Source organism: Hemiscyllium ocellatum, chromosome 42 (assembly GCF_020745735.1).
Source record: "Hemiscyllium ocellatum isolate sHemOce1 chromosome 42, sHemOce1.pat.X.cur, whole genome shotgun sequence".
NCBI lineage: Eukaryota > Metazoa > Chordata > Chondrichthyes > Orectolobiformes > Hemiscylliidae > Hemiscyllium > Hemiscyllium ocellatum.
Window position 1 is genome coordinate 30,468,968 of NC_083442.1, and position 15,215 is coordinate 30,484,182.

At 39.1% G+C, this 15,215-nt stretch overlaps 1 protein-coding gene across 2 annotated transcripts in view; it reads right to left on the bottom strand.

Moving 5' to 3' along the window:
* The window catches only part of scaper (S-phase cyclin A-associated protein in the ER), a 324,173-nt gene that overhangs the window by 192,559 nt on the left and 116,399 nt on the right, over positions 1-15,215 (bottom strand). For both annotated transcript variants that reach the window (XM_060853762.1, XM_060853761.1), the window contains exon 20: positions 11,789-11,925. In XM_060853762.1, the coding sequence (XP_060709745.1) occupies positions 11,789-11,925 (137 nt within the window). The remainder of the gene's footprint in view (positions 1-11,788; positions 11,926-15,215) is intronic.

A 15,215-nucleotide genomic window follows, 5' to 3' on the forward strand; every position in this document is an offset into this window, starting at 1 on the left:
GATGCCATATGCTAGATTTTTCTGATTGAATTATATTCATGTTAACCTACTTTAATGGTTTGATTAAATACAAAATAGAACAATAGTACATTTCCAGTATTAGAATATAAATGATTGCAGTTCAAACAATTCTGTTTCAGCAGTCGGGCAACCACAACATTAGCAATGGGAGAAAATCATGCAATTGCTTTCCATGTTTTCATTTTAACCAGATTATATTCACGCACAAAGTTTGCCAGAAATCACTTCATAATAAACCTACACAGATTTTGCCAGAGATCCGAGGGAATCTATCAGCTGGTTTCTCTGTTCTATATATAAAAAAACACTGTTGTAATCCTAGCTACATCAAATTAAATAAGTTAAAGGCAGAGACTTCTATCACAAGAGTGTTCTGTTCTTATGAAGGAAGTGCCTGGTTTCCAATTGGTGACTGTTTTGAGTATGTGCTTAAGCAGGAGCTCAACATGCAAGGAACTGCAACCACAAGCCTGGCTTCCATCATACTGTTACAACATGATATTTCCTGGGATAGTGACTCTTGACAAAACATTACTAAGTTAACAACGTGCTCTGGAACAATATTTTTACTTTATTCTTGTTAACACAAGTCATCATGATGGATTATTAATTCAGTGAAGTATTAAGAATCAAAATATACTTTTTAGCACAGAAATTGTATACCCACACATGATGGGCTTCTCCCCAATTTTCTTTCCTGTTCTTTTCGCTCGACACATAGGCTTCATCAGTTTATATCCAAGATCAGATATTGTAGTCTCACGCACTGACAGTTTTATAAAGATAGGGGTTAAACTTGGTGCAATTGCTAGACAATATATTACTCTTCAAACAGCTCTGGCTAAATGGTTTCTGGTTATAAATATTAGCGGTCAGTGAGATCACAAAGCTGCCAAGGAGAGCTGATAACGTTCAATTCATCATGACTTGTCCCTTCATTTATGCCCCCTCCCCAACAAAAAAAAATGACAGAATACCCACTGAGTTTCTTGGCTATCCTATTAAAAGCAGAGGTCTCAGTCTGCCAGCAAGGCAGCATCTGGGTCTGCTTGCAAATAAGATAACTCCCCCAATAGCACAAATTGAATATAAAATAAACTATATAACATGTTTTTAACAATTGCTTTATAGGCAGTTAATAATCACATTGTGCGTACTAACATTCTGACAGGTCCTTTATTTGTTGTACCTGAAATATGATGGGTGATCTTAGGTGGTGAGAAGCTCCAACTTGAAACTACTCTATTAAGGGAAATGTTTGAAATACAATTTCAAGATTATACAAACAAATTGAGCCAGCTGCTGTAACCCATTTCTTGACATTGATTATAGACCAGTAATGGGAGCATTAAGATGAAATGAGATGTCCTGATGCTCCCTGCACGTTTCTATAGGCAAGTTTATGACACTACATTCAAGTTACATTTTTTACCATATTATATGCATTGTATAGAACATGAGACAGTCAACAGTTATTAGTTTAAAAGGTAGTTCAGTGTTTAATGGATTCCTGCAGTCTTACCCCAGGTCCAGTACAAACACAACACCATTCCTGTTACTTCTAATGTGCTGCTTCATGCAGTTGCCTTTTATAATATTTTAGAAAATTAGTTTTGATATGTTCTACGTGGTTTGAGAGGAGCAGTTCAAAGCGCAACCTTATTTCTGAACCAGCCCTAGACACTGTCATCCTAGCCGACCACCACGTCTCATGTGATAGTCACAAGCAGGTAAAGGAGCCATCAACATTTACGGTAATTAGAAGTTCCCTTTTTCCCAAAGACTGAGAGGGAGATTTTTTTCTAAAAACATATTTTAAGATTCACTTGTCTAATCCAGGCATAATTATATTCAGAGTGACAATGCTGTTCACTTTTGTCCAGGAAAGGTACGATACTTCTACTCAAGTCACTTTAATTGGTTTAGTATTCAACAGTAGTGAATCATAAACTTTCTTTATTCTCCCCCCCCGCCACCCCTGAGACAAGTAACTTAGTAGTTCTTTTCTCATAAGTATTAAAGACAGGTTTATACTAAATACTGACACAAAAAAATATTTTGGGGTGAGCAATTTATAAAAACAGTATCGCAGATAATCATCGAACCCTTACAGCGTGAAAGCAGACCATTCAGCCCATACCACCCCCACGAAAAGCATCACACCTGATCCACCACCCCCCTTACCCTATCCTTGTAACCTTGCATATCCCATGGCTAATCCACTTAGTTTGCATACCCCTGGATATTATCGGCAATTTCGAATGGCCAATCCACCTAACCTGCACATCTTTGGACTGTGGGAGGAAACCAGACATGGTGAGAATGTGCAAACTCCATACTGCTGCTGGAAGTGCAATTTATGGGTCCCAGGTGCTGTAAGGCAGCAATGCTAACCACCGAGCCACCATGTTGCCTCTCCTGGACGTATTCAGGAGTATTGACATTCTGTGGAACACCACTTGATCCTTTCATATACAGGTGTGAATCTACACAGTGACGTAGCAGGCAATTCAATTTGCTAGGCCACTGCAGCAATGCTTGATCCTAAACTCACTTAACATCCACAAATATATCCCAGTCATTGGGGCTCACTGGACAAGAATCCTGGCTGATCAGTAGATCCGTGTGCCCAAATATGTGCATGTCAAAAATCAGTCTGTAACCTTTCCTGCCGCTGTGCAGACCTTTGAGGTCCAAGCAGGGCAACTCCTTCACAAATCAAAGTCAATGCATCAGCATCTTGATTGGCTTGTGCAAAACCTTGAACAGCTGCATGACTACACAGCCAGAGGGAACATTGCTATCAATCACGAGAAGACTCATACAGATATCCATAACCCTTACCAGTCATCATTCCCGAATTGAGGACCAGATGAAAAACAGAATGACTAGTTACTTCTTCCTAGCCAAGGGTTGATAGTTTGAAAGGGTTTATTTCAAAATTCACAAAGGTCTTCAGCTTCATTTTCAAGTTTGTGATTTCATTGGAAGCTTCATAGTGTGTTATAAATTTAAAGATCCAAAAGATGTCTACACTCTCCTCACCAATAACAATAGTGCTTCGAGAGGTTAGTCATGGCCCACATCAATTCTGATCTGCCAGCCTGCTTCAATCCTCTACAATTTGCTTACTGATGTAACAGGTCCACAGCATCTGCCGTTTCCCTAGCCCTGCACTCATTCCTGAAACATCTGGACAACAAGGTAACCTATGTCAGACTCCTGCTCATTGAAAGCAGAACTGTAGTCAATACCATTATCCCCTCCAGACTGATCTCAAAACTCTGACACCTAGGTCTCAGCTGCACCTTCCGCAACTCGATCCTCAGCAATCAGTGAAGTCAGATAATTGCATGATAACTCAACACTGGAGTCCCCCAAGGATGCATTCTCCCAGTACTCCCTGCAGGCACACGACTGCCTTGCTAAATTCTGAATGAAAGCCATCTACAAGTTTGCTGATGACACCACTGTGATTGGATGGGTACCAAAATAACAATGAGTCAGAATACAGAAAGAAGATAGAGGGCTTGGTGACGTGGTGCAATGAGAACAACCTCTCCCTTCATGTCAGCAAATCTAAAGAACTGATCATTGGCTCAGAAAGAAGGGAGGAGAACATGCCCCCATCTACATCAACAGAGCTGAGGTTAAGAGGGTGGAGAATGGCAAATTCCCAGGAGTGACGATAACCTACAACCCGTCCTGCACTTCCCACGTAAATGCAACTGTCGTCACGAAGGCACAACAACACCTCTTCCTCCTCAGGTGGCTCAGGAAATCTGGCATGTCCAAAAGCGCATCACCAACTTTTACAGACGCACAATTGAAAGCATACTGTCTGGGTGCATAATGGCAACTGGTCTACCCAGGACTGTAGAAACAACAGACGGTTGTGTGCATAGCTCAGGCTATCATGGAAGCCAACCTTCCATCCATAGACTCCATTTACATGGCCTGTTGTAAACGGGAAGGTGGCAACATCATCAACGATCCATCACACCCTGGCAATGTTCTCCTTCAGGCTGAAGAGCCAGAAACTGGAACGCATACTGATGATTGGACTCTCTAAATTCAAATAAAATTGATTTCGCTCATGCTGATCTTGCCTAGCACACGACCTGTGCGATGTAACTTGCATGCCTCTGTCAAGTATTTCTTTTCACCCTATAAGCTGTAAGCCCTTGCTTACTATGATCTGCCTATATGGCTCTTAAACAAAGTTTTTCACTGTACTTAGGTACACGTGACAATCAATCAATCAAATCAAACCAAACTTGAGCAGAAATACAAAGACATAAACTGAGAAACAAACATCTAAGATGATGAAAGCATTTGAAAGAGATGAAATTTAAACTTTTTGTGAAGCCCAGGTTTTACATTTTCAACTTTGTGTAGTGAGGAAAGTAAACCTGCACAACATTCACCCAAACATTACTTATTACCCTCAATGGGAGTGACAAGTGCGTTGTGGAAATTCAGAAGAGCACAAACAGCTTTTTGCCTGGCAGCCATGTTTTCATCAGTGAATTCTGCTACAGTGATAATTGTGCAGCAATGCACAAAGTCTAAGAGAATGCCAGATTTTGCCAGCAACCATTAACAATTTACATTGATTATAGTGCTCCCTATATAATGAAAGTGTATCAAGCCCCTTAACAAGTGAAGAGACAAAAAGAGATAAATAAGGTAAGGAAGAATGAAGCAATGGAAAGGAGGAGAGATTTTAGTACTCTTCATTAGAGGATAAGGGCATGGTCTTTTGAATCTTGGCTATCATATCAGAGGTATATAATGTGCATATGTTAAGCTGTTGTTGAGAAGGATAAGGAAAATCTCTGTTATACACTCACACTAAAACTACAAAATTATTTGCCTTCATTCTTGTTTGACATAACCAGAGAATATTATTTTAAGCGGGGCAGGAGGGGAACTATAGTTCAAAAATACATGGTGCTATGTGTCCTGTTCCTACTCAAACAAACAGTCTGTACCAGCCAGGCTTTTCCCTGCAAACAGCTGATGCACTCAAAACATTTATTCACAGTGGATGCATTTCATTCACTCAATCATTTACAAATGGTGCCAGTTAATGAAGGAGCCCAAGTTCAGCTCAAAAGACAAACCTAATCTCATAAGAAAAATCTATGGCGTGCTTTTTTTCATTTGCTGAGCCATGAGATAGTTCCTGCAGGACTGAAGGTCAAGGCATGACCCTCTAAATCTTCTGCTGGTCTCCCGGTTTTAGGAGCAAGGGGTCAAAATGACCTACATTTTTCATAAACTAATGTAAACACCAAAAAGCACATAAAACAAGCCATCAAGAGTCGTATCTGATCTCTGTCTGCTGCATTGAGCTAATTTTAATATTAATGTAGGAATGGCAACAGATGTTTTATCCTCATTGAAAGGTTGTATGTAATTCTTTTATATCAAATCATTTTAAGTACACACTTTTGATTTCATAATAATTTAAGATTCTTTTATTAAACATTTTTCTATTTAGTAAATAGATTAAGCAGCTAGCTGATGAAACACTTCACTTAAAGGGACATCAACACTGAAAGTGGTTTATTTAAAAATAAAATGCCTGGTTAAAGAGAGGAAGATGAACCAGGACAGGGATTCATTATAAGAATATTTTGGTTGATATGAAAGTGCTGCTTAGAGAAAATAGATCTGTACATTTCATCTGTAAGAATGCTAATTACTGCAAATGGGCATTGGCATGCATGGTGAAGCCATTCATTTCTTATCCAATTGTCATGTACAATCTTACTTTCAGCTAGCAGTCTATATGAATGTGATAGGCATCACCATCAAGCCCAATCATGATTTGATCTAACATCATGCACAGATATATTCCAGAGTGGGTCACAGCATTGTCACTGAAATGAACAGTTCAGCTCACCAAGCCATTCAAACATGTGAAATTAGAGTCAAAGTGGACAACTCAGTCCCTGAAGTCTGCTACACCATTCAACCAGAGCAGGTCTGATCTATTTGTGTTTTGAATTCTACATTCCTTATCATCTCTGATAACCTTCAATTTTGTGCCCAATAAGAATTTACCTGTCTCTGCCTCAACAAAACTTGATCACCCACAACAGGAAACATATTTTGCACTTGCACCTTGTCAAGGTCATTCAGGATCATGCATGTCTCAATCAAACCACCCCTCATTCTTGTAAACACCATTGGAAATATGTCCAGTCTGTTCAATCTATCCTCATAGAGCAACCAACTTATTCCAAGTATCAATGAAATAAACCTCCTCTGAACCATCTTCAACACATTTAGATCCTTCCTTACATAAGGAGACCAAAAATGCACACAGTATTTGGTATGGTCTCACCAACGTCCTGTACACTTAAAGCATAATGACTACTTTTATGTTTAATTCCTTTCATAACAAATAGCATCCTATCAACCTTCCTACTTGGGTGCTGTATCCAACATACTAATTTTTAGTGACTCATGCACAACTCCTAAATCCAACTGCACTTTGGATTTCTGCAGTCATTCTCTGATTAGTACTCTGCTTTTACATCCTTCCTGCCAAAGTGACATTTTTCCACAATGTACTCCATTTGTCAGATTTTGGTCCACTCAATGAATCTTCCTATGTCTCTTTGCAAACAGTTTGTCTTTATCATAACATATTTTCCTATTTATCTTGATGTTGTCTGTGTATTTAGCTACCATGCCTTCATTCCTCTCATCTAAATTATTGATATAAATTATTAAAACAAACAGTAGGATCAGCAGAGACCTCTGTCACCACTTGTCACCTCATGCCGATCAAACAGACCCATCTATACACGTACTAGCTGACTAGCAGTGACATTTATCTATGCTAATACGTTACCTTGTACACCATGATTTTTTATTCCCCCAATTACCTTTGATGTGGCACCTTATCAAATGCCTTCTGAAATCCAGTTACATCTGTCGCAGTTGTGGGTGTGTTCATCGAGCTTGGAAGTTGATTTGCAGACGTTTCACCCTCTGTCTAGGTGACCTAGTCAGTGTTTTGGAGCCTCCTGTGAAGTGCTGCTGTAATGACTCTTCTGGAATTTCTTTGGTTTCATTCCGGCTGCTTCCATTTGCCGGTTCCGGTTGTTTGTTGTAGTGGCCTGTATATTGAGTCGAGGTCTACGTGTTTGTTGATGGGAGTCCGTGGATGAATGCCATGCTTCTCAAAATTCTCTGGATGTCTTACGCTTAGCTTGCTCGATGATCATTGTGTAGTCCCAGTCCAGTTTGTGGTCCTTGTCATTTGTGTGTATGGCTACTAAGGACAGCTGTTCGTGGCATTTAGTGGAAAGTTGGGTGTTCATGAATGTGAATTGCTAGTTGTCTGCCTGTTTGTCCTACATAGTGCTTCGTGCAGATTTTTCATGGAATCTTCTAAATTACATTTGTCTTGCACATAATGGGTATAGGGTCTTTTATTCTGGTGAGTTGTTGTCTGAGCGCAGCTGTCAGCTTATGGGCTGTCATGAACCCAAGTGGTCGGAGAAGTCTGGCTGTCAGTACAGAGTCGTTTTTTTTAATATTAGGGCCAAGAATCCAATTACACCTACTGGCTCCCCTTTATCCAAAACACATGCTCCATCTTCAATGAGCTTTAACAAATTGGGTAAAGATGAACTCGCCCTAAAACAATGCTGAATCTTCCCAATTATGCTGTTTTCTCTAAGTCTGCAAGGATAACCTGCTGAATAATTGATTTTAACACTTCCCCCAATGAGAGATATCAAGCTAACAGGTGTACAGTTTTCTGCCTCCCTTTCTCCTTGAATAAGAGATTGTATTGCTGCAATAAGAGATTGCCTGAATCAAGGGAATTTTGGAAAATTAACACCAATGCATCTATTAACGCATTTGCCACTACTTTTAATACCCTAGGATGAAGTGAAGTGAGTCTGGACCTAGAGACTTGTCAACCTCCAGCTTCATCAGTTAGTTCAGTATCATGACCTCATTGATCATAGAGATGTACAGCATGGAAACAGACCCTTCGGTCCAACAAGTCCACACTGACCAGATATCCGAACCCAATCTAGTCCCATTTGCCAGCACATGGCCCATATCCCTCTAAACACATCCTATCCATATGCCCATCCAGATTCCTTTTAAATGTTGCACTTGTACTCGCCTCCATCACTTCGTCTGGCAGCTCAGTCCTTACAAGCACCACCCTCTGCATGAAAAAGTTGCCCCTTAGGTCTCTTATCTCTTTCCCCTCTCGCCCTAAAACTATGCCCTCTAGTTCTGGACTTCCCCATCCCACGGAACAGACTTTGTCTATTTATCCTATCCATGTCCTTCATGATTTTATTAACCTCTATGAGGTCACCTCTCAGCCTCCAACACTCCAAGGAAAACAGCTCCAGCCTATTCAGCCTCTCCCTATAGCTCAAATCCTCCAATGCTGGCAATATCCTTGTAAACCTTTTCTAAACCCTTTCAAGTTTCACAACATCCTTCCGATAGGAAGGAGACCAGAATTGCAGACAATATTCTAAAAATGGCCTGTATAACCGCAACATGACTTCCCAACTCTTATACTCAATTAAGAAAAGCATACCAAATGCCTTCTTCACTATCCTATCTACCTGCGACTCTACTTTCAAGGAGCCATGAACCTGCACTCCAATGTTTCTTTGTTCAGCAACACTCCTTAGGACCTTACCATTAATTATGATTTTACAAAGTTTCTTCTTCTATTCCATCTCCTGATTTACTGCTATCCCTGAAAAGTTAACTGTATTATGCACAGTGAATGATTCACTTGACATTGATTAGGGAGCTAATTCTTTCCTCTGCAGTGCAGGGAAAAACAGTTAGCTAGTATGTGATTCAGATTAATCCCTAATTAATCCTTGCATTGGCTGAGGTAGACTTAGATCTTGCCTTCTTACCCGGTGCCTCAGAGTGAAAGGCAACGCCAAATTACCGCTGACAAACAACTGCCAAGAAAAATAGCTCAGGATGAAGCATTATCAGACAATGAGTCAAGGAGCTGCCTTTGGGTAGACCACATGTTAATGAATGAATGCTTCATGTACACTGCCAGAAAATTCTTTAAAATTCACACAGTAAGAACTCTAGAGAGAGAATATTGCGTGGTGGATAATGCAAAATGGTTTACGATTAGAAGTCCTCTAACGTTTGTCTTAGTTAGGAAACATACTACTTGAAGGAGTATTGAGAAGCTATAAAACTCAAAAATTTCCTAGTTGCAAGCTGGATTTATGTGAAATGTATTAGTGTTACTTGGCTGTGCAATAAGACAGTACTTTGGTTAAGATTCTATCTGGCAAAGCCTCTGTTTAGAGGTAAAGAGTAAACTGAAACTTAGTAAAGAAAAATGTACCTTTTTATGCAGTGCCTATCACATCTTAGCTTGTCCCAAAGTCTTTCATTCCAATGAAATCTTTTGAAAATGCAGTCACTGTTGGTTACGTAAACAAGCTAGCAGCCATTTTACACACAATAATGCACACAGAAGCAAATAAACATATGACTAGTTAATCTGACTTTGATTTCTTTTAGTGGAGGTAGGAATGTAGGTAAGAAAATCACAACTTTTGACTGGTGCCACTGGATCTCTTATGTTCATTTGGTGCGGATGATATAAGGCAAGAGTGAGGACTGCAGATGCTGGAAAACCAGAGTTTAGATCAGAGTGATGCGAGAAAAGCACAGCAGGTCAGGCAGCATCTGAGGAGCAGGAAAATCGATGATTCGGGCAAAAGCCCTACATCAGGAAAGCGCTTAATTCAAAATAAGGCAGCACATGCTCAGATGCTCAAGTCCTACTCAAAATGCGTTCTGAGTCAGATGCAACAGATGTACTTTCATTTAATTTTCTGTTTTGGTAAAATTCCTCAAAAAGATGCAGAAAAATTAAACACTCTCCAATTTGGGTTGCCAACGTCTCTCTACTCAAACAGTTATGAATCTTTAGAATTCTCTAGTCTCTAGTGGATGGTCAGTCATCAAGTACATTTAAGACAAAAACTAAGAGATTTTTGAATACTAAAGGATTTAAATGAATTGGGGTTGGCGCAGAAAACAGCAGTTGAAGGACAACATCAGTCAAATTTTAAGTGAATCGTAAAACATATTTGAAAGGACCAAATGATCTACTCCTAATGCTTTTTCTCATGTACTCTAACAAGGTGTGATACAATTCCCAACTCAGAAAATCAATTGTTACTATACCAATGTAACATTTTTCCTATTGGCTGACTTCTATGGATGATTGCCAATTTAATGCTAGCTCCAAATGAGGATTTTGCCACATCAGTCCAAGCTTGTTTCATCAGGCGGTCTCAAATAGCACATAAACTAAAAATCCGATATGCAAAGTAAAACGTTTCTGCTCCAGCATAACCCTCCTGGGATATTTATAATAATTCCAATTACAAAATAAGAATAACTGATCTAGTACAGAAACTTGTACAACAGTATTCACAGTACATGATATTTACTCAATGCCTAGATTAGAATTTCTACATTGTTTATCTTTGATAGTTATGTTATAATGACTTTTAATGTTGAATATTTATTCTGTAAAAAAAACAAGCTTTGCACAATACTGGAAAAAAGATTAATTAAATGCATTTCATTCCAATGATCGTCAAACAAACTATTCTGTGATCATCAACGCTATTAAATAGACTTGGAACAACAGAAAAATGAGGGAAAAAAAATCAAATCACTTATGACCATTCACTTCACCTCCTGCCAGCTAGATCAAATGGTGAAAAAGGCAGCATTTGTGCCTGGGAGCAGATCACCTGCCTGCTTATTTTCTCAGCCAGAATGATGTAGAGAAACATTTGATAGGGACAAGAAAGCAAATCTAAAGCAGAATGAGACAACAAGTAGGACACTGAATAGAACACAATATGGTAAGCGTGCCTACTAACAAGGCAGCTCAGAAAGCCAAGTTTCATTTGTCAATGCCTAAACACTGGAGAATGGCAGTGATGTACAATTCCAAATGAGTCAATGTGAAAAGAAACTGACAGGCTTTAAGTGTGGTGCATGTGTCGCCATTCACTCTCAAATTCATTTACCACTTCATTCTGAGGATCTGCTTCTGTCAACCACGGGTAGAATACAAAGCCATTTGCTGCTGTAATATCTCAAACCAAAAATAACTATAGCAGATGACACTGTATCTACAAGAGAAGGGGGATGGTGACAGCTAACGATAAAACAACACACTGCATACAACTCTGATCCGCAGATGTCACTTTCCAACCTTATGACAAACTACAGGTTTGACAACTCACTTTATATTTCAGAGCATTTCCAACTTTTTCCCGTGTTGTGACAGCCAACAAAATTAATTAAACCCCGGACCTAGGATTTGACACTCCTGCAAATTGCCTTCTATTTGTTGATTACTATTGATTTTCTTTGATACTTCATTTAAAAATCAATAGCTGGGAAGAAAAATAGGCATGGTTTACACATACTTAAACATACAAATGCTTGCTGGAAGGAACTTTAGTTTTGGCTAGGCGCTGGCAGCCAATTATGAGAAAAGCTCTTAACAGGTGAAAGCAAGGGCTCCAGATCGATTTTGAGTTTTCTTTTCTAATCTCACAAAGTGGTTATAAATTAGGCTCATCAATGTATTTTTAAGATAATCCACGAAACAAATAATTTGGTGTATTAAGAAAACTAGCTTGTTAAGTTTTTTTTAAGGATGAAGGAGCCAAATTGATTGCATGACTAACATTACCTGGAGTTCATGCGTGCTCGAAGTTTCTTGGCCTTCTTCCTGACTTTCTGCTTCTCTTCTGCATCCTTTGATGTCTCAGGGTGCACACAGGTCTCAGTTACAATGTCTGTAATGTACTTCTTGCAGGATAGATGCTCCTGATGGAAGATAGCAAAAATAATCATTTGCTAAGAAAAACTTTGACTTTCAGTGGAACTCAAAGTTGCATTGTGCATAGCTCTGGACAAGTCCTTCATACCATGCCCTTTTGCAGAGGCTTTAAGCTCAAATAAACACAGAAATACTCAAAGTTGGACAGCATATTTGGAGATAGAACCAGGGCCAACGCTTCAGTCAATGATTCTTCATCAAAAATAGGAAGAAATGTATATAAATTTGAACAAGGAATAGAGCAAGAGGGACAAGGACAAAGGAAAGTCTGTGAATAGGTTGGAAGACAGGAGAGGCTGACCGTCTCCAGTCTTAAGGAGACAAAGGGAAATGTGGTGGAGTAAGAAAAAATACAAACAAAAGATATGCATAGAGGTGTGCTGTTACCTGAAAACAAAAATGAGAAAAAGTGATTCATGCAAACAAAAAAAAGGAACAAAAAATTGATTGGACAAGGGAGGGGAAATAGTTCACAATCTAGAACTGCTGAAGTCAATGTTGTGTGAAGAACGTTTTAAAGTGTCTAACTGAAAGATGAGATACTATCCCTGAAGCTAATGTTGGGTTTCACTGGTTTTCAAAGTGAGAGCAACATGAATAATTAAAATGACAGGCACTGGAAACTTGGGATCATGTTTGCACAGTCAACCTGCATTTGGTGTCGCTAATGTAGAGACACCAGATTGTGAGCTGCAAATACTGTAACTTGAAATGAAAATAATACATGTAAATCGCTGCTTCATCGGGAAGGAGTGCTTAAGGCCTTGGATGGTGAGAAGCAAAAAGGTAGAAGGGAGTGTTACATTTCCTACTTTTGCTTAGAGATGTGGCATGGGATGGGCCTGATGGAAAATGAGTGAACCCAGTGTGTATCACTGGGCCACACACAATAAAATCAAGTCTTATTTGAGACTGGAAAATCAGACAAAACCCATTCTCCTTTAATTCACATTTCTACATTTATTTTTTACGAATCAACCTGTTCAGAGATGTTGTTAGGCACCTCAGAAGGTGGGACTTTTACCTTCATCATCTGGGTCCACAGGTGGGGACATTACCATGCACCAGAAGAGGCCCTCATTCCATGTTATAACTTATTTTTGAGTCAACCTGTTCAGTGATATCATCACACACCTCATGAGCAGGAGGGACTTGAATCGAGGTCTCCTGGTGCAAAGGTAGAAGTCGCCGACAGATTTGCGGCCTCCGTGGGGTCCACAGCGACCAAAAAAGCTCCCTCTACAAAGGTAGGGATACTACTAATGCACCACAAGAGCCCCTCATTCCTATATTTTAATATATGTTCTTTACCCGTATTCAGGTGTCTTTTGCTAGGTATAGGGAAAGATGAATAATTAGTAAAATGTAGCAACAGGCAGCCTGGCATCACCGATCTAGCATTCCTCCACCATGCTTTGACAATCACTCCAACAAAGCACAATGTCCTGTTAATGGCACTATATAACTGCAAGGTGTTGTCACAATCATTAAGATGAGCACAAGTGTGGCCCATTTTAACTGGTACATTGATCATCATTAGCCTCTTGACATTTTCATTCAACACTTCTCTAAAACCCATCAGTGTCCACCATATAGAGAACATTGATGTATATGCATGCTCTAGAACACTGCCCATAACTGATAACCAAACCCACTGAGTTACCTTTACACACCTATTTCAACTAATAATTTCAAAATACTATAGATCCTGCCAATATGAATGAATTTCAGGGATTATATTTAAGAAAATCCTCCCCTTAAAATTATATTTCCAACTCAGTTTACAGAAAGGTCCATAAGTCAAATCACACAAACATCACTTCTGCTCCATAAACATCTAAAAATGATTGCCCAATTGATTTGGACCATGGCACAGCTTGCTCTTTCGTGTACACAATGATTTTCAATCCATCCACCCCACCTCCCACGCACATTTCCTTAGTCTAATTATGCTCTGCACCCATTTATGGCTCACTTAAAACTGAATATTTTTCACTGCCAAACTAAATTGAGTGTCATTTGCACACTGATCCACTGAAGTCTGATTACTCTCAGCCCTGTGCAAATCATTGAGACTCTGTTCACTATTTCCCACAGCAATGAAATGTGCAAGATTGACATGGAGGATTGGGAGCCAGAAGAGCAAAGATCACAACCTTTTACGGTGCTATTCTAACAGCCAATTTTTAAACTATTCCTTACATACAGAGTTGCAGATTGATATACCTTATTGGAGTGCACAATACCTCACCAACTGGCTGTGCAAATGTTGAGATGTGAATCTAAGCCAGCGTACAAACATTTGTCATTTCACTGGAAGCTGTATCTACTGGCATTACAATTGTCACGAGTGTGCTGATTTTGCAAGAATACTCCGTAAAGTAACAAAATTGCATTGCATAAATTTAGTGTTTAATAGTTTCTCTCACCCTCACACAAAAGGTCACAGTTTTTTACAGACTCAAAATAATTAGAACTCTGAAATTTGCCAAATAAATTGGCAGGCATTAAATGGAGAAGCAATATTTTTTGTCCAACTAGCAGCGTTTGACTTATTGCATTTATGAGGATTGTTTGATAGGATACTACAAAATGTAAAATGGGATTCTGAAGGAAGCCTACAGCAGAATGATTTAGTGCAGAGTAGATGGAAAAAAGTAGTTAAGTAAAATAAGAAAATGCATTAATACATTATTTTATTATACATCTATCATGCTGCTAATACTCAGCACTATGAAAATAAACCTAAAGAAAAAACATAACACATGTTCTAAGTATTGAATGTACTGCATAATTAATTCATTAACTGGCTAAAAAGAATCCAGCCACAACTTTAAGATTCATAAAAACACAGAAATGAGAGTCCTGAAACCTAATCCATAACTTTACTGGCAATAGGAGAAGACAAAAATGACATTCAATAGGTTCTACCTGTTTAAAAATGTTTACAATTTTGAAAAATGTTGTTCTTCCCTTTTGTTTTCTTCTTTTCTAATTTACATTTGGAAGAACCAATGTCATTCTTCCAGGAATGCACCTGAAATGCTGAGAGTCTACGGTTGTTCCATGAAGCAACAGTGATTCCATCCTTGTGCATTATGAGCACAAGGGGAAACCTTAGCTGATTTCTCCCCTCCTTAGCTTGGGGCACTGATACCTGAATGTAGAGTTTTGGCACACCTCCAACAGAGTTTGGCTGATGTAAATAATGTTTGGAATCTAACTGAAGATCTGCCTGGTCTCTACTACTCAGTTCCAGATTGGACAGTGCACTCAT